At 38.7% G+C, this 25,559-nt stretch overlaps 1 protein-coding gene across 1 annotated transcript; it reads left to right on the forward strand.

The window, feature by feature from the left end:
- The first annotated feature begins 379 nt into the window (after positions 1-379).
- PLEKHG7 (pleckstrin homology and RhoGEF domain containing G7) lies at positions 380-25,421 on the forward strand. The gene is made up of 16 exons (XM_025171673.2): positions 380-1,039; positions 2,512-2,537; positions 4,771-4,898; positions 8,320-8,363; positions 9,954-10,055; positions 10,315-10,464; positions 13,368-13,463; positions 14,532-14,627; positions 15,529-15,642; positions 16,409-16,580; positions 17,508-17,623; positions 18,354-18,447; positions 19,355-19,434; positions 21,204-21,354; positions 23,063-23,160; positions 24,746-25,421. Exons 1-16 carry the CDS (start codon positions 380-382, stop codon positions 24,851-24,853), a joined length of 2,235 nt encoding a protein of 744 aa, XP_025027441.2. The 3' UTR covers positions 24,854-25,421.
- Positions 25,422-25,559: the final 138 nt, after the last annotated feature.

Consider the following 25,559-nt stretch of genomic DNA (forward strand, 5'->3'; position numbering starts at 1 on the left):
ATGTTAAAGTGGGTAAGGTTGAGAATCACTGCTCTAATCAGACAAGTCAATTCTCTCTGCTCATTCTGTCATCTTCACCAGCCATTCCACCATTGTGGGTATTTCAGAGTCTTTCCATTTTTATGTATATAATAATCACAAAGCAGGAACCCTAAGTTATGAACGAGTTTGCCACAGAGGGAATCATGCATTATCTCATCCAGAACTAAAGATAACAACCATTGTTAAGAGTTCTTCATGAAAAATTATTACGCAGCATCCAACATTTTGAAAATAGATGAAAATGTACAGTTTTAAAATACCTTACGTCAATTGTGCGGTTGAAAGCATTACTCTTATTTCTATCCTATGACTATAGATTTATGCTCTATGATACAGAATGCAAAACATGGACAGTGGATCTTCTCTGGACATGGATGAAATAACTAATACGAATGAACAGTGCCATATACTTAAGGAGACTGAACTTTGGAAAGAAAATGTGGATTTAATAGAAAAGAGTGACTTGGGAAATACTGTGTCCTCTTCTTGTGAAATGTCAGCCCCAACCAACACAGGCTTAACATTGGGCCCTGATAGCCTCACCAGGAGGCGGGGCTTGATTGGTAGGTTACATCTACTGAATGTTCCAACAGTGGAGCACAATGGTGCTGACAACCCCCCATATCTGTTCGATAGGCATGCTCCAGGAAGGATTTCTACTTCTCCAACATTGAGGAGACTAAGAAAGAATACATCATCAGTTTCTCAAATATCTCCACTCCAGGATGGTACTGAGAACACAAGAACAGGCAACCAGGTGCCACAAGTAGATATTTTTCTTTCTATTCATCCAAAACGTCCTTCATACCCTCAGCCCTGTTCTCCCCCATCATCCTCTGGCATTTACTCAAATTCAGTGACACAAATAGAACACTCTATAGCAGTTAACCCCACAGTGAATCTTCTGGATCATAAAGATGATTTCAGTGATACTCAAACAGCACAGAACAGTAGAGAGAACAGCCCTTCTCTAATATATGAAGGAAAGGATATCCAGGTAAGTAATATAAGAAACAAACTTTTTTTTTTCTTTTTTGGTTTGGCATACATTAGAATTGTTCAGCTGAGAGTCTCGTATAATAAATCATGTCATTTTACTCTTAGATTTAAAAGGAATTTAAGGGATTTAACACTGTTTGACAACCTATTCCAGGCTTTCTCAACCTGATGTCCCACAAATATGTTGAAATACATCCTCCGTCTCCTCCACTTAGCATGATTATTACAGCTGAAGGGCACCAAATGGGACATCCTTATCTAGTCATTTTCCAATTAAGTTTGCACAGCTTAAATTAATGATTAAGCCTGGAATCATTAATTTTGGCTGAAAGGCTATTATTTGAATCAAATAATTTACATTATATGATTGAAACAGTTAAGATGGTACTGATCCCTAACAGCCTCAACCATCATGGCCAATGTCAAGGAATGCTGGGAGTTGGCAGTAGAGTCTAAATGGTCATGGGCTCCATTCAGGTGTTAAGCAGTAGAGGACCATTAGAATTGACCAAAATTAATTTGTTTTTAAATCCAAAAAAATTTACTTAAGTGGATTGTCAAAATAAACATTTCCAAGAATCTAGGAATTTAGAATGTCATATATGTGTTCTGACATAGTTGTTCAGAAGCAGGAAGGATTTATAAATTCAATCAAACATCTGTCTTATGGTTTATTAAACAGCCAGAATCCCAAAGGTTTCAAATGCCATCTAAAACTCAGGGGAAAAAAGTTATAGGTAAGTTTTGATTCCATCACGAAACACTCATGAGCTGAACAGTCCTATGATTATGGCAAGAACAGGATTTTGTGATAGCATTATCTGTTTCCTCAGCTATGCTACTTCTCTGTCAAAGTTGCCTGGAATTATCTTCTCCCATTGATTCCAATGAAAGAGAAATTATTATGCTATCCACAGTGCTGATATATTCTGAGATACAAGCTGTGGCCCTTATATTCCCTTAAAAAACTCATTATCCTTGCTGACGGTGGGAAGGTTAATGCCCACCACACTTTCCATACATATATGAATGGATAGAATTTTTCTCTAGTTGTGGATGTACCATCACATTGGCAGAGAAGCATTTACTCTATTTTCTAAAGCCCCTCAACTGGCCAAATGCCACCTTGCAGGTTTTTCCCTTCATTAGAGTATAGTGTTGCTTGAGCACAACAGCAGAAAAAGGCTGTGATCCAGCATGCTTGTGAGCTTCTTGAATCCAGCTAGTTGGCTACTGTCTGACACAGAATGCTGGACTGGATATGTTTCTGGCCTGATTCTTAGGCCTTAGGTCAGTGTTGGCTGGGGAATTCTGGGAGTTGAAGTCCACTCATCTTAAAGTGGCCAAGTTTGGACAACCCTGCCTTAGGTGAATACAATCAACATTCCATTTTATTTCTGAAGTTCCATTTTTCATGTGAAGTGCAGCCATTGTTTATAAGGACTAACATGCAATGCCTTGTTTCCTCAGGCCTTGGATTTACATACATCTAGTAGGTGCGTATATACTTAATCTTACTCTTTTAGAATCAACATAGTATTTCCATATTATTTTGTGTTAAGAAGTCAGAGTGACATATTCACTGTGTCTAGCAAAATCAGTTCTGTTTAAATATAGGTGGTGACATTTTTAAATGTTCCACTACTGAGTTGTTTGAACTTGCCCTTGTTAACAACAGGTACTTCACGGTTTGCATATCAGTTCAGACATGCCCAGCCCTATTTGTCTTTCTCTCCATTTTTTATTGTTAGAAGCAGCTGCACAACTGCTTGAAATTGCTAACAGAGTTGAAACATCCCAGTGCAGCGAAGACTAATGTGATATATCTTTATCCAAGTTTTTTTTTTTAAATGCTTGAATTACCAAATTGAAAATACATGTACAGTTCAGACCACCTTTTTCCAACCTATTGCCTTTTGGATGTGTTGGATTTCAGATCCCTTAATCCCCAGGCATATGGTCTATATTGAGGAAGAATGCTATAGCTATTAAAGGCATTAAACAAAGTCCACGTTGTTACATATGCATCAAACATAGGATGATTCCTAAAGTGTAAGATGATTTTAATGAATATTAAGCCATCACTGATTAGAGTAATGGTCCATATCCCCTTTATTCTATCTGTTAATGGTAGAAGAACAAATAGATATTTCAAAGTAGATCAACAGTTGTTCAGTTATTTGATGCTTGCAAGTGTACTGTCTTGAAAAATAAGATTACCAATTCAGCTTACATTGCTAAGAGCTATTCCTTGCTTTTAGCAATAGAACATCATAATCCCCCCTCCCTTCCCTCTTTTGTTACATGTAGACAATGTTGTTCAATTTTATAGCTTTTTTGGATAAAAAAATATGTTACAACCAGGCTCATCCCATTAGGAAGTGAGGCTCCTGTCACAAGCAGCAGATTCTGTATGTTATGACAAGGCAGCAAACTGTTTAGGGTTTGTTTGTTTGTTTATTATTGTTTATTGTTACTTTCAAGGAGGGAGATAAATATTTGTGGGATCTTTTTTCCTCAACGGTAGGCATAGCTTGGCTTCTTTGAGTGAAACCAGCCTTGAATTTGAGCAGGAAAGAAGCATTAATTGGCTATTCTGATTTGGGGGGCTAATTCCTTGCCCTAACCCTGCAGGACAGAATTAGGCAGAATCATACCCATGTAATCAATGGGCAGGAGAAAAGTTTCAGATTCTGTGCAGGAATAAATTAAAATATGCAAACCAAAATGACCACATTAATCCTTTTGTGATAGATTTATCAAACCTTTTGATTCATCCAGTGATTGCTGGTAAAACCTAGGAGGGAAAACTATAATAAAACATGTTACACAGGCTCTCCATTTTGAGTATATCATAACCTGTTTATAAGTTTAAAACACCATTAAAACCCCGGATTGTGAGATTTCACATGGCTAAAGTTAAGTATAACACATACTTGTTTTTCCTGAACAGTACTGGCAATCGGCCAATTAACTGAGTTCTAAAATTCTTTTCATGAAGTAGCTCCTTAGGTCATTATTCATGTGTTCGTTCTTGCAATAGTAAAATAAGTCAAATTTTTAGACACAGCACAAAAGCCTAAAAGTGGTAGGATACATGTAAGCAAATCTTTGCATTCAAGTACATAAGGAAGGTGTCAATATTGTATCCAAGTTGATTCATTAATTAGCTAGATGGTTCTTTTAGGTATATCTCAAGATAACCAGAAAATAAAAACTGCATTGGCACAGTTCATTGTCATAAGCCATTGTTTCTTAGCATGCCAGAAGACTGCACAACAGTAGGAACAAAACCGTTATGGATGAGCTACCATTTAAACTTGCAAAATGCATGTATAATGCATCTGTATTAATGGTACCTGTAAAAAAAAAAAGTTAATCTCTGTTTTGGTAAAATATGAGGCAAAAATCTATATAGGTCAACCTCCTAGATGTATTAGGGCTTTAACTCTCAAAACTGAGATGACATGGCTGCTACATGATGGCTAAGCTGAAATTGCTTGACAAACATTATTTTCCCTGTAAAGACTCATTTGGGTCAGCCACCTTGCCAAGCTGATTGGGTCATATTCTATACACTATTGTACAAGGTTGTTTGTTTCAGACTATGAATGTTGGGACCTTTGGGTAAAAAATAAAGTCAAGGATTGCATTTTCTCATTTCTTTAATAACAACTTTCTTGGAAGTAATTAAACACTGTGTGTGTGTTTTCCTTATAAACTATGCAGGTCAGCTGTCCGCAGGCATAGCTCAGTGGTGGTGAGTTTGCCTGGACTTGAGATGTTCCCAGGAGATCTGTTGATATCAGACAGTGCAGCCCGATTCCTGTACCAGTCAGCATCACTGCAAAACTCAGGTCAGGGAGGGAGAGCGGTGAACTGAGTAACTAAGAATAATTTCTGTGGTTTGTACACTGTTAAATATAGCATCACAACAGCAATTTTGCACAACCGGCTATGAAAACAACACCCGTCCCAATCAGAATGCTCTAGAGCAGTGTTGTCCAAACTTGGCCACTTTAAGATGAGTGGACTTCAACTCCCAGAATTCCCCAGCCAGCCATGCTGGCTGGGGAATTCTGGGAGTTGAAGTCCACTCATCTTAAAATAGCCAAGTTTGGACAACACTGCTCTAGACCTTGGTGGAAAAGAACATGTTAAACCCCAAATGTGGATAACAAACCATAATTTCATATATACCTATTATGTCCAGGCAAATAAACAATATTATAGTTTAAATTAAAGGCCTGGTTTTTTCTGCATGCTGGGGCAATGGCTTTGTTTCCAAAAAGATGTTGAATCACAAACAAACCTCTTTGTTTAATATGTTGGACAAATCAAGCTTGGTTCTCACAACAAATTAACGTATGAAAGGAGTTAGGTTATCATGCAACACCTAAATCCAGTCAGCTATGCAGTTAAGAAGGCAAAAACCAGTTCCAGGTGTGTTTGGGTTAAAGTGCCCTTTTCCAGTCAGATTTATTATGTGAATACTATAACCAGTCAAAAGTGAGACAATTGTCACCCTCACCTGCTTAGTCTTCCAAGAAAAAGAGTTGAAGCTATAGAGTGTCTGTGTTCTTTATTATAGTGCTCCCAGCTAGAGTCCTGGCAACCATTAAATACATCTCCCTGATGGTGAATGACAGCGGGGAAAAAGCAAGCCCTCCTTTCCCACCCCACACACACCCATACTGCTTCTCTGTTAGTATTTACAATCAGAAATAATCCCAGATGTGAAAAATCCTCAGTGGAGACTCTCATGCTTAAGGTCTGAAATCATACACACTTACTCCCACATGAAAACAAACTATAGTATTCCAAACAATGCTATATGGAAGCCTTGGACTCTGAATGGCAGGGCAGGCCAAGGTGCCTGGGGTCTGGTGGTCTGATCTGGAATGAGTTTGAGCTGGTGACTCCTGAGGAAGTGGACAGAGCTGTCTGTGCTGTCAGCTCAGCCACCTGTTTCCTGGATCTGAGTCCTTCCTGGGTCGTGAAAGTAACCAGAGAGGTGGCCCGCAGTTGGATCCATACTGAAGTGTCAGCCTCTTTGATGAAAGATGTGGTGTCCCGAGCCTTGAAAGAGGTGGTAGTGTGCCCCCTTCTCAAGAGGCCATCTTTGGACCCAACAGTTTTTTGATAACTGTCGTTCAGTCTCCAACCTTTCCTTTTGGAGGAAGGTTGTTGAGAAGATGGTTAGTCTGCAGCTGATGAGAACCCTGGACGAAACAGATTATCTAGACCTATTTCAGTCAGGTTTCAGGCTGAAATTTAGTACTGAGACAGCTCCAGTTATGCTTCTAGGTGACCTGTGTTGGAGCCAGGATGGAGGTGATGCATCCATCATTGTGCTCCTTGATTATTCAGCATGTAGTAAACCACAGTATCCTTCTGAAGCTGGCTCCGTGAATTGGGGATTGGGGGCACCATTTTATGGTGGTTCTCTTCTTTCTCTGGGGCCAGTTCCAGTCAGTGTTGGTTGAGGGAGAAAGATCGCTCCTTAGGCCACTCCTATGTGGGGTGGCACAGGGTTCTACTCTCTCTCCCCTCCTTTTCAACATCTACATGAAACTGCTGGGTGAGGTCATCCAACAATTTGTGGCTTGGTATCATCAGTACACTGTCATCAGTACAGTACCCAATGATATCCAATTATATCTTTTGACTCCAGGCCAGCCAAGAGAGGCTGTCAAGTTCTGTGACTGGACACTGTGTGGCTTTGGATGGGAAGGAACCACCTCTGACTCAATCCTACCAAGACCAAGTGGCTGTGGGTGTTTGGACCACCAGATCTGGAGATATTCCAACTTTGACCTTGGGTGGGGTGACACTTCTTCATTCAAGCGTAGTGTGCAATTTGGAGGTCTTCCTGGACTCACAGCTCCTGCTTGATAAGCAGGTGACAGCTGTGGCCAGGAAGGCCTTTGCACAGCTTCCTCTGGTGTGCAAGTTGTGCCCTTTCCTAGATTGGGAGGCCCATCAGACAGACAGTCACACCCTGATCATCTCATGGTTTGACTACTGCAATGTGCTCTACATGAGGCTGCCCTTGAAGACCGCCTAGAAGCTTCAACTGGTCCATAATGCAGCAGGGTGAGCAATGATGGACCTTCATGGCATAGGGCTTAATTACTTGAGGGACTGCCTGTCTCCCATAGTATATGCCCAGCCAAACCAATCTGGTAGGCTTGGGGTAGTCTGGTTTCCTTCAATTGAGCAATGCCATCTATTGGTACCCCAGAATCACGCCTTCTCTGTCACAGCTCCTGCCCTCTGGAATGAGGTTCCCCTGAGATCCGAACAGCCCCCATCCTGCTGGTGTTTCAAAGGGGCCTGAAAGCCTGGCTTTTCACCCAGGCCTTTGGAGAGGATGACTGAAGCCTCCTTTTAAATTGAGTTGTTTTCTTCTGTTTTCACCTGGTTTGTTATTGTGCCATCTCTACCTTTCTTTTGTTTTTTGTTTTTATTGTCCTGTTTTTCATGTTTAAATCATTTGTAAACCAATCAGAGTCACTGGGAGTTGGGTGGCATATACATTTTAATAATAATATTAGTAGTAGTAGTAGTAGTAGTAGTAGTAGTAGTAGTAGTAGTAATATACTGGCTGGTGCCTCTTGTAGGTAGTGTCTAATAGACAGGTTTGCATTTGATATTTCAGTGTTAAGGGAGGCTCTAATGGACAGGGAACTATAAAGTGAATATTGTGAGGCAGGAGTTGAGGGGAAGATGTTTGATAGAAGGGAGGGTACCAGCAGAGACAGCTGTGAGATTTGTAAGTTTTTAGACTTGGAGCATCGCCAGTTTTCCTCCCTTTTCTTGTCCTTTTTCCTTCTTTTCCTGGGCACTGTGACTGACTAGTGGAGAAGAGCCCGGTGATATAAAGACCCCCATCCCCACCCAACCCCCACCCCCAGGATTTTCCTGGTATGAGATCTCTTAGGATACCAGACATGCTTCCTGGAGAAGTGGAGGTGTGGGAAGTGACTCAGTATTCTCAAAATGGCAACTTTTGACCAAGGTAGCATGACTGTGTGCTGCCAGAACCATCAAAACATGATTTGACTGGGTTATCCCTTTGTAATTGTCCCCCCCCCCCCGAGGTTCAAGGTTCCCTGACTCTGCTGTCCTTTAAATGGACCTTGAAGACATGGTTCTTCTTCCCAGGCCCTGGATTGACTGTGTTAACTGTGTTGTGTAAATAGGGCCGTACAATCACATTTTCTACAATAGATATTTTTATTTCTTTAACAATGCTCTTCTTTTTCTTTCATGCAGTACAATCCAAAAGGCCATGGTGGCCATTTACTAAAAAAGGAATTGTGAGTATTTTGCAAATTTTGCAGATTTTCCCCCTCACTATCAGTTGTTGTTTCTACAGACTGAAAAATCCATGACAGCTTTCTTTACTTTGAGGCCCTCTAGATGAGTTGAACCACGGCTACAAATCCTGAGAGTCAAAGTCCAACATACCTTGAGCGCATCCAACTAGTTCTCACCAGCTACCCATGCAGAATGTTTCCTTTTCATATGCATTTTTTGAGTGTGGCAGCAGCTGGAAATCTGGGAGGGGAGGAAGCTGCAGTGGGTAACTGTTATCATCTGGGAAACCTTAACAGCTTTCAGCACTGCAGGACAGATAACTGGATGTGAGACCCTGTGTTTAAAGCTGGGCTGTACAGATCAGTTCAGTTTGTTGCTGCTGTGTTGACCTACCTGTTGCATAGTGACATCCTTGCCAGAGCTGCCCAATTCTGTTGCTGAGCTGAGACTTTTAGTTCTTGGAGATTTTAACTTGCCTTCCTGTGGTATTGAGCTTGGAGGAGTTCAGTACAACCATATAACTGGCTAGCAGTAAGTTTCCAGGGGCAAATCAAGGTGCTGGGTATTGCCTATGAAGCCCTGCATGGCATAGGGCCTGGCTCTCTAAAGGCCACCTGTCTCTTATTGTCTCTGCCCATCTAGTAAGATCCAACAATTCTCCAGATACTGTGTCATCTGATGAAACCTGGAGGGGTGCCTTCTCTGTCACAGTGCCTGCCCTCTGGCATAGTATTCTCCCAGAGATTCACGTTTTCCTGACCCCACTGTCTTTTAAATGGGCCTTGAAGACCTGGTCTTTTTCCCAGGCCCTGAATTAAGTGGGATATATGCTCCTGAGTGAAATTACATTAATGTGTCAGGTATGTTTGCCCCCCTCCCCCCGCCCCCCGGTGATCAGAGAGAGAGAAAAGCAGCTTTATATGCTGGAAAACCTTTGCTTTAAATAAACTGAGATGGGGGGATAAAGGGCTACATTCAAACAGGCACACATCCAGTCTTCGTTAATACAGCTTGGATATTTAGATTAATTTCAAGAGCTGGGTCAACAGATGGAAAAACATCTATAAGAGATTATAAAATAGCAGAGAAGGGTAGCTACTTATCACCATAGCAGCACTGTATTTTGCACTGACATTCAACTCACATTTCTGTAAGCCATATAGAAACACCACCTATGCCACAGAAAGCCAGAGGTTTTCTTTCATTCTGGTGGTAGAGAGAAAGGGATACCCTCACAACTTAAGATGGATGAACAGACAGTTACTTAATTCTTCTCCATTCAATACCTTCTGAAAAGATTCATTTGCAATAAAAACAAGCACAATATTTCCCTGTTTACTTCCTATGCCAATACTGACTAATCTAGTAGATCAGTCTACTTTATTTTTTGTCTATATTCATAACAGTTGGCAATCATGTTACAATAAAATTCATATATCTTCATGATGAACTGCCTTTCAAAGTTTGATATTGATTTTTCTAAAGGGGGTCGTCATTGGAAAATAATCTATAACCTTTCCTCTTCCCTCCAGTTTAAATATATGACTTCAGATTTTGCAAATTGACATGTAAATTTTATCTTTAAATAGAATAAAGACAAACAAAAACAAATGGCTGAGCTGGAATACTGTCTTTCAACTCTAACCATTAAAATGTCAGAGTGTGGTGGCTTCAGATTACACAATGTTAAGGTACAATACTTCTTATCATATAATTTTCAGTGAACAAATATTTGTTTTAACTTTGTATTTTGATTTCTCTTAACTGATTATTTCTCTCAGTGCAATACATAAAATATTATTAATGTTATTTTATATGAGCTTTAACCCTATAATAAATATTCAACACAAGAAAGCTGCATATCAACAATCACTCTGGTGTTTAAATAGCAAAGACCCCTTTCAGAATGAATATGCATAAAAAGGTATATATTTGTATTCACAATTACAGGATAAAACATGGCATGAAATGTTGAAGATGCATCAACTTGAACCACAAACTGATAGTGATCAGTTAGACACAAAGAAGAAAGAAGCTGTGTGGGAGCTATTCACAACAGAATGCAGCTACTTTCTTGACCATCTATTGGTTCTCAAAATGGTACGTTTAAGTTTTTCAGCAGTTTTACTGCTTGCAGCTTGCCCATTCACCTGACAGTAAGCTTATGCAACCATTTGCTCCATTGAAGGTGGCGTTCTGTAGGCTGAGATGCCAGCTGTAGCAGCTATTGCTCAACAAGACTCTGGCAGTTTTTACAAACCAATCTCAGTTGGAAAAAGTGCATTGGAAAATGGCATCTCTTTTTAGAAATAATCTAAGAGCACATCCAGACTTTCTGCTTGGCCCATCAGCAACTATGGGCCACTCTCTGTGTCCTGAGTGCAGGAATGGATAACACTGTCCTCCTCCCATTCTCAGCCCATTGCAAACACATCCCAGATCTGTGTTTTCCAGTGTCAGTTCAAAACTGCTCTTTTGTGAGGGGAGCTATCTAAAGCCCTTCAGCACAGATGGTCTCAGTGCTTCATTCCATTCTAGTAGCAGCCCACGTCCAATTAGCTGCTGGGCCTTGCATGCCCCCACCCTCCCACAGCTGGTTACTTCCCTTCCAGGCTGCTATGTTCTCTGCTGGTGGGTAGTTGCTATTTTTTAAATAATCTTGATATTAAGGTTGAAGGTCCGTTAAGTCAATGAACCATCTTCAACCCTAGAAGCTTAGGCTCCGTTCAACCCTTACATCTCCCATTGGGTACCCTTTTGGTTTCTGTTCAGGTTGGCTGAATGAGCTGCACAGTTCTGCAAAGCTTCCCTTCCTCAAAAAACAAAAACGAAAAGCTTTAAGTTGCAATGGAGAGACATGGCTACTTGGTTCTATAAAGCTGAACTATCAATCCTTTCTTGCTAGAAAGTTTTCATGGCTCTATAGAGGAAGTAGGAGTAAAAAAAACACCTGTTCCTTGTTGCTTTGATTATTGTAGTATAAGAGCAATCATGAAACAGGAAGGGAGGGAGGATCTCTGTTAGTGTCAAAGCAGCTCATGTGGGAAAGGGTAGGAGTGGCAAAGGATCCATGTGTGCAAACATTTGGGAAAACAAGGAAAGAGATAGAAACTAGTGAGAAGGAAACAATCCATGAAAGAAAAGAAAGACATTGGTAGACTGGTCCACATAGGAGCTGGCTAATGAGGGTTGCTTTCTGTGCATGGATAGGAAAAGTGGGAAGCAGGAGAATAACCAAGCAGATCTTGCAATGACCATAGTCCAGTTGAGCACCAGCCCAGTCCCATTGCCAACCTACTGCAATCCAGAACAGAATTTCTGAAACTGGCTTAAGAAACAGATATGTTGGATGTATGGAAAGTATAACTCAGCACACCTGATTGGGGAAAGTTAGTGTAATGCTATGTTAAGAACAGTGAAACTCAATTTAACAATAATCAGGTTTACATATAATATCAATAATGTGATTTGCTTATTTTTGGCTTAGGCAAGTGCTATCCATTCTGTACAGCTTAAAGTTAAGTGTGAACCAGACTACAAGGAGTTGTTCAACAATCCATGATTTAAAAAATCTTGTTCAGTATTATGTGCAAATAAGACCATAAAACAAGAGCTACTTTCTACGGAACTTCCTGGTTTCTTCAACAGTAGACTGCTTTTGTTTTTCACTTCTACATTTACCAGTTGCCTTACTACGTGAGATCTGAAACTCAGTTGTACAAATAAATTTGTGAAGAAAAGACTGCTCACACTTACTTAAATGGGGAATTATGCTCACTTGAAATAGCTTCCTCAAAAGTAAGAGGAAGATATTCTTCCAGTACAGTGTTTCTCAACCTTGGCAACTTTCAGATGTGTGGACTTCAACTCCCAGAATTCCCCAGCCAGCATAGTAATAAGTTCTAGTAATGAGTCTTTCCAAATGGAAATCTCCCTCCAACCAAACTCACTTCCTGATGACTTCATGGACATGGCCAGGTAGTTTCCTTGGCACGGTACAGAAATGGTTTGTCATTGCCTTCTTCTGGAATGGCTTTTCCACTTCCTAACAGAGGCTACAGCCTTATATTTCCTGGTGCTCTCTCATCCAGTACTTTCTATACAAGGCTGGGTGCTCACTGCATCTCCTATAAAGAAGATGTGAGGTAGATAACCATAATTACATACTATATATAATAATCAGAACCAACGAAGCTAGTTTCATTATACCAATACTTGATTTTTCAAAGAAAATATTTTGAGAGAACAGCTTTGTGCTTCCTGAAAAGACTTGTATAAAACAAGAACATGGGGAAAACATATGGCCCAATTTTATGCATGCCTACTTCAAATTAAGCCATTTGGAGAGTTTAATCCTTTAGCTGAATTGTCGGGTAATTGTCATTTCAACTTGGCAGCAATGCAGTATGTACAGATTTCTAAGCAATTATGAGCACATCTGTGTTGTGTTTTTAGGAAACTATTACAGGGGATTGGGGGGGAGCAATAAGGGGGGAGGGGAGATACATTCACTAATATACAAACATATGTTGCAGGTCCTTGAAAAGTAATGCTATTCTTAGCTTTTTTGCTTATTTGGGGGATGGACAGAACACAGATCGTTATTTACTAATAGTTCTCCAAATGATCTGAAATAGATTTGGCAGTGATAACATATTCCCAGTTCTTTAATAACGGCAACAACAAAATGACCCCACTGTCCTAAATTGTAACATTGAAGTGAAGAAAGCTTAGGACAGGGATGAGTTCAGTTCAGTTCAGTTCTGATAGAACTAATTCTTGACTTTACAATTCTTTCATTCTAAGTAAGTGTGTGTGTGTGTAAATAAATTGGTGGATTCTGACATTCTAGTCTTTCAGTGAAATCTGAACTCTGTTTTAGAGCTATAATGCAACTGGAGAAGGATTAGCTTCCTCAAAAGAAAGAACCAGTAGCAATGGTAGGATTCAGGGATTTGGAAAATAAATTATTACCCAGAAATTACTGTTTGTTTTTTCCAAAGATCTTTATGGATACATTAAAGTACCTGCAGAGCAAGGAACTGCTCCCAGATGTGGACCCTCGACTACTGTTCGCAAACTTGGAAGAATTAAATCAGGTGATAACAAGGAACTTTAGTGATAAAAAAAATGGACTTATACCAGAATTATTCATGCTGGTGAATTAATAGGATTGGTAATAATTAAAGTAAAATACTAGATACAAAACAATCCAGATCCTGCTTATTTTGAAAATATATAAATCTCTGGAAAAATTGGAATAGAAAATACAAGATATTAAGTTTTCCAATGCATTTTTCCCAAAGTTGTGATTCAATTATAAAGTATGTTTTATAGCCCTACATTAAACAGCATTTGGACTCCTGGTCTGAGTGGTGAAAACTGTGTGTGCTCACCAAATCTGACATACTTTTTTAATGATGATCCAGAACTCATTTTAATATCTGTTAATATTTCAATAGATTTGTCCTTATTTTATGCTGGAGCCGGGAAAAAAGATCCTGAGATCTTAACACCAGCATTACAGAAGAATGCCTTTCACTCTCTATCTTACAATGAGACATAAGTTCTAGAAATATATTTTAATTTAATTTCAAAAGAACATTCATGGGCTGGGCTACACAATTATAACAGGGCAATGTCTCCTAACCTGGGCCTGTCTAGAAGTGCTCAGCCTCAGTAATTAGGTTTAAGAAAACTTTCCATTGAAAACCGTGAAAAGTTTTTGCCAAGCCTAACTTGGCTGCTTGGAGGAGTGATTTGGGGAAAGGATTATGTGCACTAAAAAAAACAGGACAAACTCTATTGGGGTGAAACAACTAGACTTGAGAACTGACGTGCAAGAGAAGTGCAGCAAGTGACTTTTGGGAAGAATAACAGGAAAAATAAGCTTTTTCCTGCGTGGTTGTGGTGCCTTCCTGCCGATTACGCAGTGATATCACAAAGCGATTTCAAGCCCAGTTGCACCAGATGGGGTGGTCTTTACCTGCTGCACAAAAAGCCGTCTTCAGTTTTTACCCTGTCCATTTTTATTTGCAGAGGCTGCCCACTTCTGGCCTAGAGGCTCCAGAAGCTTCAATGGAAAGGAATGTGGTTCATACCTTGTATATCTTGAAGTCTAGTGTTTTATCCAGAATTCATTTCAAATAATGATATTCTTTGCCTAGGTGACTCTAAGTTTTGTAACTAGTTTATTTAACACCATAGAGGATCATCTTCTCAAGCGAACACCCCCCCTTGATTTCATCAGTGTACTCACAAAGGTAAAAAATAACTAAATACATTCAGTTATGAAAGCTGGTAAGAAATGTTAGAAAGCAGAACATTTTCATTCTCCTGAAGAAACCCACAATTCTGTCATTTTAGTCTCAAATCACTAGGGTGCCACAAAAAAGGGTGCTTTTGCTACAAAAGTTCAAAATAACCTTTCCTACAGTTATGATAAGTTGTTTTTCCCAATCTACTAGGTATGTTGGATTTCAGTGCCCATAATCCTCCAGTCCTCCAAGGCTTTGTTCATTGTGGCTATGATGGTGAAAATGAAAATCTGACATTTGGACAGACCTATCTGGACAACTGAACACAGTGCAAAACCACCAGTGAAACCTTGCTTTAACAGACTAATTGGAGGGAAGAGTGTCTGTTATTCAGAATAGTCCACTGAATTGGAGAGTAGGGCATGACAGGGTTTTACATCATTTGTATGACTATGTTACCATGTACATCATACAAATCATGGCAGTTGAGTAATTCTCCAATTACAGAAAATACATAAATCACAGCAGAAATTTGGTCTTTTATATGCAACTTCTCTTGCATTAAGTCTGATAAAATGAGGTTTCAGTGATCATTTCCTTTTGTCAGCCAAAGACAAGCCAGTGGGTTACATGACCCAATGCATACTTGCTGAGGAATAAATTACACTGAAATCAATGCAACATCCTAAATTAATGTACTTACTGTTTTAAGCCTTGCACTAAGGCCGGATCATGCCCACGGTACTTTTGTTTTGTTTTTGTAGCAATCACAAAGAACTAATATTAATTTATACGAGATTCAGAATCATGGTGAGGTAAAAAATTGCAAGAGAAAATTTTTAAAAAGAGTATGGATCAGTATGCTTTGTACTCTAATAGTAAGTGTCTAGTATTTTTTATCTTCCAGTATTTCCAAGGCAACCTGTGTCGGAGCCACCAGATATACTGTCTGACTTACTCTTCTGCCATTTTTTACTTGGAAAAACTGAAGAAAAGAGAGGACTTTGGGACCTATTTGAAAGTAAAGCTATTAATCTTGTCTTTGATCACTTTTATAGTGTTTTAAACTGATTTCACTATGTCCAGAACAAATCACTATTATCTGAAAAAAGATAATTTTATATATTTATAAGATATATTTAATAGGGTTTTTTTTTAATTAAAAAAATATATAAGCTGTTTCAATCCACCTTTAATTGAATAATGGCAGAATATTGGTGCTGATCAGTTTGCTAAGTACTACCAGAGTACTTAGTCAGAGTCAGCACAGCCTAGCTGACCTCAAAAGCTAAGCAGGGCCAGATTTAGTTGGTACTTGAATGAGAGATGAAATACTAGGGAGGCAAGCTAGACTGGAAAGAAAAAGAAAAATTTACAGAAGGCAGAAGTGGGAAGCCATCTCCAAATTGCTGCCAAGCAAACAACATACATGTGTTCATGAAAAAAAAAGGCCAGAGTCAGACTTAACTCAAAAGAGATTTAACACGACTATGTTTTGTAAGCTATACTTTAAAATGTTGCTGATTTTTTTCTATTTCTGTATTGTAACTAAAGGTGTTTTAGTTCATTATTTTGTATAGTTCTATTTTTGGTGCTTTCTGCATTGTAACGTACCTCTGGGAAAAAAAATAGAATAATTTGCAAAGGTATAGGTTATGTGATAAATAATGTCATATTCAACTTACATTTAAGAAATAAATGATTTATGGTATGACCAATACTCATTCTGTGAAGAAAGCCCATTGAAGTTATGTTTCCTAACATGATTTTTCCATCAAATTCAATAGTGGTGTGAGCGGAAGAAAGAGTGTAAGCGACTCCGTTTATCTGAAATGTTAGTTGCACCTTTACACAAATTGACCCGTTATCCCCTCCTGTTAAAGAACATCTGGAAAAATACAGAGGCAGCAGAGAAAGTTATCATTGGTTCACTTAAGGAAAAGGTGGAAACATCAATACGTGAGTAAAGAAAGTCAAAACATTATAACCCTGCTTTGGGATTTGTTCTGTTCTGAGTTTCTCAAAGAAATTTGCAAAAATTGTTCTTCTGTGACTGTAACTAGGGCAAATAACTAGCAATGTAAGGTTGATATTACTTCATTATTATATCTCAGCTGCCTCATTTTGAAGGCTATAATGCCTTTCAGTTTTGGACTATGGTATCTTTGTGAATGTTTCTTCTCTACCCAAGCTTTGGATCACCTCTGAAGGGCCAGGGGAATTTGCAGGCTGAGATGTGGCCAGGCCTTCTCCATGTTCATCCCACAACATTGGAATATGCTCTAGGCCCCCGCCCTTATTTTACTATTTTGGTTTTGGAAAGTTTTCTTGTTCCTTTTGGCCCTTTCCCTTTTCATTCCCTGTGGTTTTTGCCATGTAGTCTCTTAATCAATTTGGTTTCTATTGTTTTGTTCCTACTGTCTAGTGGTTATTTTAAGTATTCTATCATTCTATCTGGATATTTTTTATTTTATGCTACAGTTCTTATATATTTTATGTTTACTGTTCTTAACATTAGATATTGGTTTTTAAATATTTCTGATACATATTGTAAGCCGCTTTTTGTTCTAAAAATTAATGTACAAACTATTTAGTACCAGTATCAGTAGTACTATCATACAAACTAACTGAAAAATCAACCAATTCGAACTAGAACAAAGCACAAGAAACTAAAAATCTCACCACTCAGTTTTGATATATACACAAAACTGATTTTTTAATATTATGATATCCATTGATTATCCACTTGCACTAGAATTTACCAATGTGGACATTCACTTCTTTGTGTGAAGACTGCTAATACTCATCATAATTTGCAATCCAAAATGTTTATAGAGATATCATAATCAGTCATCCATTCTTGACTTTCTGTGGCATATTTTTCAGGGGATTTGGAAGGTAAAGTGAAATGGCTGGACAATTTTCAGAAATTTAAACAGCTTCAGGAAATTATAATTTGGCCTTCACTTTGGGATCAAGACAAAAGATTTTTTGTTCCTGAGGTATGCAATTTCTTGAATAGTATAGAAAATGTTATACTATAGTCTTTAAATCTTTCTCACCTAAGAGTTACCACACAAATGGAGTAAATGATTCTAACCATTATCACATTTTGTGAAATATTCTACCTTCATGGCAGGTAGATCACAATATTCAATCACAATATTGAATGGAAATGGTTATTATCTATTGTTTGTTTGTTTGAAAGGATTGATCACAGTAAGAACTATAAAGCTTGAGGGGTCCTCAGGCAAGGTGGCCTTGGAGCCCCTAAAATAAAAATCTTGTATTTTCACCCTTTCAGTCTCTCCCCCACCCCCAGTTGCTCCTTCATAACATTTTTTAAAATGTTTGAATGTGGTGTACCATAGTTATGCCCAGCATTTTCATTTCTTTGGCTGGCCTCTAAAAGAAGAAGGCATGACCAGTCCCATGCTGATTCTTTTTTAAAAAAGCAAAGAAATATATGCGTGTAATGCTGAAATCAGAGGCCCTGATCCTTTTGGTCTGCTCCATGCTAACAAAGCAGAGGTTATAGATTGGTGCTTAATAACTTTGTATTGTGAAGTTTGTATAAATGAGATTTGATCACTGTAGCCTTTAACAGTGTGATGGTGTAACTGTTTTCTCTAGACATGTAGCTTGCTATTAATCTTCTGTATACTTTCAAATAAAAATTCACTTCTCATCTATTAAATGACCTTTTCTGGATCCCTTTTTCCCCATCTTAAGTGTCTCAAGTACATGCTAAGAAATAACCCATGTGAAAACATCTTGTCTCCTACAAAGAGATCACTTCTTCTTGAAGGGCGATTAATACTTGCAGGTAAACATTTGTAACATTTGGCAGGCATATCAGACAATACACAGAATGAAATAGTTTCTAAACCTCATGAAAGAACAGAAACAAAATCCTGGCAAAATGAGCCACAGAATTAATCTTATCCAGACAGAGCTTCTAGCTCATTTTTGTGTCCAGTTCTGGATGTTTAACTGACACACTGTTGAATAAGTAAAAGTGACCACAGTTCCAAATCAGAGCATCAAGTCATAGAAAACGAGGGCCTCCGTAAATGCAGGAGGACTGTGTTAAGTATCCAAAGAGACACTTCACAAAGTCAAGTCAGCACCCCTCGCCATGGTTTGCCAAGTGCCAAGTTTATAATTAGTCATGACCAAGTGGATCTCCAAGGGGTGTTTTCTTTGCCTGCATATTCCCAGGGTTGGTTCAGAGGTCTACTGCCGTATTAACTCTTGAGGAATTATTTTGTTCAGCCTCTTATGCAGCTTTCTCTTAGTCAGTTCTCTTCCATCATGGGATTGGGCTTTTTTCTAATGAATGGGGGGAGGTACTGTGGGACAAATCTATACTCTGTCCTAATGCTACTCCTGCTACCACCAGTGCTTTTCATTTACTTAACTCAGCCTTGTAGATACAATTGTAAGTATATTTACATGAGGGTCTACCTATACATTGTAGTCCATACTATACTACAAAGAAGATGCAGGTGTTAATAGGGGGGAACTGTTTTCTCCCAATTTCCTCATGGACAAAAGGATATTGTAAAATCAAAGATCTGTTGGTGGGAAAAGGTAACATACTTTTGGACATCTTCCAAATTCTTTCTATCAGATCAGCCAAAATCAAGATGCAGTGAGCCGCTCAGAAAATAAAATGTTAGTTTTGTTTTTAAAATATCTGCATGACAGTTCATCTTTTATTTGCTCCCCAGAATCTATGAGATTTACTGACGTCTATCTGTTCCTGTTTGATGATTTGCTATTGATTACAAAACCTAACCGATATAAAAAGGTAACAAAATGAAGGAAGGAAAGAAAGAAAGAGAAAAATAATAATCAGCTGGTGTTGTATTTATATACATTTTGACCTGCTGGGAGCAGGAAGAGTTGTGGATTACTGCCATAGCAACTATTTAATTATCAAAGAATTCAGAAGAGGGCTATGCAATTAAACTATGTCCTCTTGCAGAAAGCTACGTGACTCATCTTCAGAACTGTTTCATTCAGCACTTGGAATTGTCTCCCTTTGTTTTGCTTGCTGAGGCAGTTTCTGATAGAGAGCACATGTTGCTAACATTTACAAAGACATACCTTACCAAACAAGCCCATCATTTGCTTATATGGAGAAATCATTTTTTGGAATTACCTCCAACTTCTGTTGTTCAGCTTCAGTGCTATCCTGATCAACAGCTTTCGAATCAGTGGTAACCAAACTTAAGAAGATGGAAAAATAACATAGATCAAAGAGCACATGGCAGACAGAAATAAGGATTTTGCAACAGTCTAAACATGTCTTGGTATAAAGAAATCCCTAGAAATCAGGGGGGAAATAACAGACCTATTGAAATGCAAGGGCTAAGATTAGCTGCGCTTACTAAATATATAGGGAGGGAGAAAGATTATCTCTGAAGATCATCTTTAAAGATATAAAAAACACTCTTGTAAAGCACACACTAAAGCCATTGGTTTATTCTTTGGAGTGAGTTAGTCTCCCAGAACAAAGAGGCTTTAAGGGTTGCTGTGATACAAGCCAAGTCTTTGGAGGACCTGTAATACCTGCTTATATCAACAACGTTGTTTGTTTTAAAGATTTGGTTCCATATCTTTCAATATCTTCTATTTTATTGTGCATGGTAGTTATTACAGTTTGGCTGAAGGATATTGGGTGGGGACTCCCCTTGACTCTCTTCACAATAGGTAGTAAATAAAGTTAATATTAATAACTAGAGAATGTTTCTGACTTATGTCAAAAGCTGTGTAAAGAGTGACTAGCTTCACAACCACTAAGGTAGGGTTAGCTGTAAATGGTTTATTGAACAAGGTGTATTGGCCTGTTCAAACATAATGCAAACATGGTTTACTGAGCATGATGATTCACATATGTTATTAAGCTGAAAATAAAGAAATCACATTATGGTTTAGCATGTTATGCGAAGCTAGCCACTCTATGCAGAGCCTTTGATATAAGCAGGAAATGGCCCTAATTATTCATATAAGTAGCTTGATATATGCATCAACTTCACCCTGCTGGTTTCAAACCATCTTTCTCCTTTCTTCCCTCCCTCTTCTCTTTGAATACACCCACAGTTGGGGTTCTGAGCTAGTTTACTGTCTCCTTCCCACAACTAGTTTCCTTTTCCTCCATTACATCTCCCTCCCACTACTTGACCTGTATGGGTTAGTTAAACTATAACATAAACCAGAAGATTTGAGGTGAACTTGCTAACTCTTCCAAAAATCTCTATTTCAGTAACGACTATGGGTTGGGGTGTCAAAATTGGCAGGAGTGTCACTATGCAAGCCCTGCCCCTTTTGAATGTGTGTGCACTATCACTGCATTACAGAAAGGCCAGGTCTTGCATCATAACACTGTATCTGCCAACTTGCCAATTTTGACACCCCACCCCACCCCCATACTGCTGCTCTATTCCTATTTATTCATCTCAGAGGATCCTATTTCCTATTCCTGCATCCTGCAATTTAGCTAGTTGATTTAATTTGAATCTTTCCAGCCTTTCCTGCAACCACGGGTTGCAAATATGTTTTTTGGTTTCATTTCAGAAATCTGACCTGAGTTTAACACCTGTCTGTTCTTTCTTCACTCTGGAGTTGCAATCTTTGCTTGAAGAAGGTGGTAACTGCACAGTACTTGACCAGCCTATTCCATTAGATAGAATGATGGTAAAAAATATTGATTCATTCCATATAGCAGGTACGTTAAATGCTTTACAACTACTTAGTCAGAGTTTTTAAAAATTGTACATGTCATATATACAATGGTTTTTTTTAGTGCATGATCATCGAAGTCAGCCCTCCTTAAAATATTTAGAAAACTTAAAGAAGGCACAGGGGAGTGAAGCATTTCCAAAAATGCCTACTTTCATTTCAAAGCCTCTAAACAGCCATTGTATGCATGCAGCAGCTTGTAAGTAACAAATAGAAATCATACAATACTGAATTGCAGATGGCATTTATTATGGATTTCTTTTAAAAAGGGTGCTGGGGAAAGAAGCCAAACTGATGAGACAGACCCACAATTTAGCACTGACATTGGTATTCATCATTAAATCTAAACTACCCATTCTTCCTGTACATGTAAAAATGAACTTTTTGCAAAATAATTCTTATTTTATCCACTTTCAAATAAATCTACTGTGATAGTTGGGTTCTCCATTTTCTTTGTCCCCAGTGTATTTGTATGAAGATATTGTTCACAGCTGATGGAGGTTTGATGCACCTGGTTATATACTGTGACATGACTGTGATAGGATTACTATACCTCTTCAATATTTGACTGATTAAATACTACTATGGAGATGACAATGATACTTACATCACAAGAAATCATATATCTATAAAACTAGCTTCAACTCTTAAAACTGTAGTTTATTTCTGCCTGGTGTGTATAGACAGAGACAAAATATATGACTGGCAGAGAAAAAATGAGGAGGCACCATTATGCCCTTTCCTTAGAATAGCAATTCAAGAAAAAATATATAGGTATGCAGATAATTAAAAGTAAAATGGAAATGGAAAAGCTGGTTTTCACACTGAAATTTAGTTTTAATACAATCTATTCTATAAATACAGTGTATTATATTTTGAAGCAGTAACTCAGACAGCTCCAAGATTAAATATCATCACTTACTAAGAACTCTTTTCTTAGTATTGATGAAAATGCTAGCCCATTCTTTTACCATCCTCTTCATAGCAACTGAAAGGCATTCAATTGCCTGATGATGAAACAAAGGTAGTAGCAGCAACAGAAGTGACAAGACATCTGGAGGAGACAAGAAAATGGGACATCCAAAGTGTGTGTGATACTGCACTTTAATTTCCTTGGAGATCATTACACTTAGTAGTTAACATCTATATGTATTTTACAGATATTTTTGGAAAGGTTGTTTTCTTACCACTTGAGACCATTTTTTAGACTGTATTTACTTCTAAACCTGAGTCATCTTTGTTTAGGAACTCACATGATAGGGAATGAGACAAAGCCAAAACAAGCAGTGGGAGAAACCAACATTAAACAGAGAGTGGAAACACCCCATTCTCTTTGATGACACCCATTTTTTTATGGATGTATTGCTTCCTGGCATCCTCATCACTTTCCCCCAGGTAGCAGACTGTAGGAAAAAGAAAGTGGTTGACAGAGATCTCAACTGGTTTAATAAATATAATTCTGAAAGTATACCAAGGACTCCATGAAATTAGCCCAGAGGTCATTGTTACCTACTTCTATAAAAGAAAGCTAGCTGTACATTCCATTGAAGCTGTTGGTTTACTGAGTCATCATTTGTGTGTACATGGGCAGTTATCAATTAAATTACAAACTGAAAGGCAGTTATTCATTGTTTATAGAGATCTGGAGTGAAAGCTGTGGGGTTTTTTTTTATAATGTGTCTATATTTTCTTAGCTTTGGGACTACGAAATGCTTTTCTAATACAGCATGAAAATAGATATCAACAGTGCATAGGAGCCTACTTACTTCAAGCACAGACAGAGGTAGACAAGGTAGGTATACATGCTGTTATTGGCCTCTTTGATGGAGAAGGTAGTACATCCTGCCTTGAAAGTGGTGGAGGTGCGCCCTTCCACAAGAGACAGACCATCCTTGGACCCAACAGTTTTCAATAACTATCATCCAGTCTCCAACCTTCCCTTTCTAAGGAAGGTTGTTGAGAAGATGGTCAGTCTGCAGTTGATGAGAACTGTAGAGGAAATGGATTATCTAGACCCATTTCAGTCAGGTTTCAGCCATGATTTAGTATTGAGGCAGCTTTGGTCGTCCTTGTAGATGACCTGTGGTGAAATTGGGATGGAGGTGGTGCATCCATCCATGTGCTTTTTGATCTTTCAGTAGCTTTTGATACTATTGACCATGGTATTCTTCTGAGCTGCCTCCGTGGGCTGGGGATTGGGGGCACTGCTTTATGGTGATTTTCTTCCTTTCGCCAGGGCCAGTTCCAATCAGTGTTTGGTTGAGGGAGAAAGATTGCCCTCTAGGCCCTTCCTTTTGTGGGGTACCATAGAGTTCTCCCCTCCTTTTCAACATCCACATGAAACTCCTAGGTTCAGTATCATATATATACTGATAATACTTAATTGCATCTTTTGACCCCAGGCCAGCCAAGTAAAGCTGTCAAGGTTCTGTCCTGGTGCCTGGAGTCTGTGAGGGTTTGGATGGGAAAGAATCATCTCCAATTCAGTCCTACCAAGACTGGCTTGTTGTGAAGGTTTGGGCCACCCAGATCTGGATTCCCTTTTTTACCTTGGATGTGGTTATACTTCCCCATGGGGGTCTCAATGAGCAGGTGGCAGCTGTGGCCAAGAAGATCTTTGCACAGCTTCATCTGGTGCACCAGTTGTGCCCTCTCCTAGATTGGGAGGTCCATCGGTCAGTCACACCCTGATCAGCTCATGGCTTGATTACTGCATTGTGCTTTACATGGGGTTGGCCTTGAAGACCATCCAGAAGCTTCAACTGATCCAGAAAGCAGTGGCGCAGGCAGTGATGAGCATGCCTCAGTATGCTCATGTAACACCTCTGCTTTATGAGCTGTGGCGGTTGCCTGTTTGCTTCCTGGTGAGATTCAAGGTGCCAGTATTACCTATAAAGCCCTTTATGGCATAGGGTCTAATTACTTGAGGGACTGCTGATCTCTTATAGTATCTGCCCAGCCAATTCAATCTGGCAGAGTTGGCGCACTACAAGTGCCTTCGATTAAATAATGCTATCTATTGGGATCTGCCTTTTCTGTAGCAGCACCTGCCCTATGGAATGAGTTTGCCCCCTAAGATCCAGATGGCCTCCACTCTGCTTATGTTTCAAAGAGTCTTAAAGACCTGGCTCTTTGCCCCAACCTTTAGCAAGGGAGAGTGAAGCCCCCTTTGGATTGTGTCTCTCTTTCATTCCTGTCTGGTTTCTGTCACTCTTGCCACCTTTTATTATTTTGTTCTCTTATTTTATTTTTTTTCTTGTTTTTAATGTTTTTATTTGTGAGCTACCCAGAGTCATTGGGAGTCAGGTGGGATACAAATTTAGTAAGTAAATTTAAACAATTAGTTAATTAATTAAAAACAGTTGCTTTTTTCCCAGAAAACATGGATGTCCCAGATGGAAACAACAATCACCAACTATGCAAGAAGAAATAATCCTTCAAAAACTTCATTTTTCAATACACTTGCTGAATCATCTGAAATTTAGCTGTGACTTGTAATACTTTTACTTTTTAAAATACTTTTACTTTTTAAAGAAAGCTATTAAAATATTTGCAAACTTTTCTGAAATTCAGAAAAGGTGAAAATTTGGGAGCATACTTTAGCTAGAAGAGAGTTCAGAGGATAACTTGTATGAACATATGCAAACAGCAGTGCTACTATGACCTTTAGTTCATTTGCATTTCCTAATAAATATAAAAGGAAAAAAATTCAGAATACTAAGTGCCATTAAACTAATATTTTTTAACTTATCTTCATGCTTAATTCTGTATCGAGCTAGGACAGCATCATAATGCTGGTCAAAAAAATAACAGAAGCCAGAAAAGAGAAGTCATCCTCAAGTGCATACTATGACCTGCCTAAAAATCAATGTCAGTAGGAAGAGAAAATATGAAGATGTTGGTGGTGAGGACAAAGCAGAGATGAAGGAACAGTGAGAAAGGAGAAAATCCTGCAATATGCAAGACTAATGTGACTACAAAAACAAAGAAAATCACTGGAATTCACATCGTGTAGTGATGAATTTAATCAGAATTTGTCATTTGTTACAGTAAACTGGCTAATGAAGCAATGGTACCAGCAAACTGAAGAGAGATTTCTCAACAGAACACTCATCTAGCTGAAAAACCTTGGTTCTACTTTGAGAGACTTTTAAATTCAGAAAAACAAGTTTGAAATTAGCTACAGCAGAG

Source organism: Python bivittatus, unplaced genomic scaffold (genome assembly GCF_059951505.1).
Source record: "Python bivittatus isolate LINGU-HERP-01145 unplaced genomic scaffold, Pbiv_v1 ctg000330_np1212, whole genome shotgun sequence".
NCBI lineage: Eukaryota > Metazoa > Chordata > Lepidosauria > Squamata > Pythonidae > Python > Python bivittatus.

Excerpts from the sequence above, each read along its gene's own strand:
- PLEKHG7 (XM_025171673.2), top strand. The coding sequence starts at position 380 with ATGCAAAACATGGACAGTGGATCTTCTCTGGACATGGATGAAATAACT. Across the intron at positions 8,364-9,953 it reads CATTTACTAAAAAAGGAATT|AATAAAGACAAACAAAAACA; the intron begins GTGAGTATTTTG and ends ATCTTTAAATAG. Across the intron at positions 10,465-13,367 it reads ATCTATTGGTTCTCAAAATG|ATCTTTATGGATACATTAAA; the intron begins GTACGTTTAAGT and ends TTTTTTCCAAAG.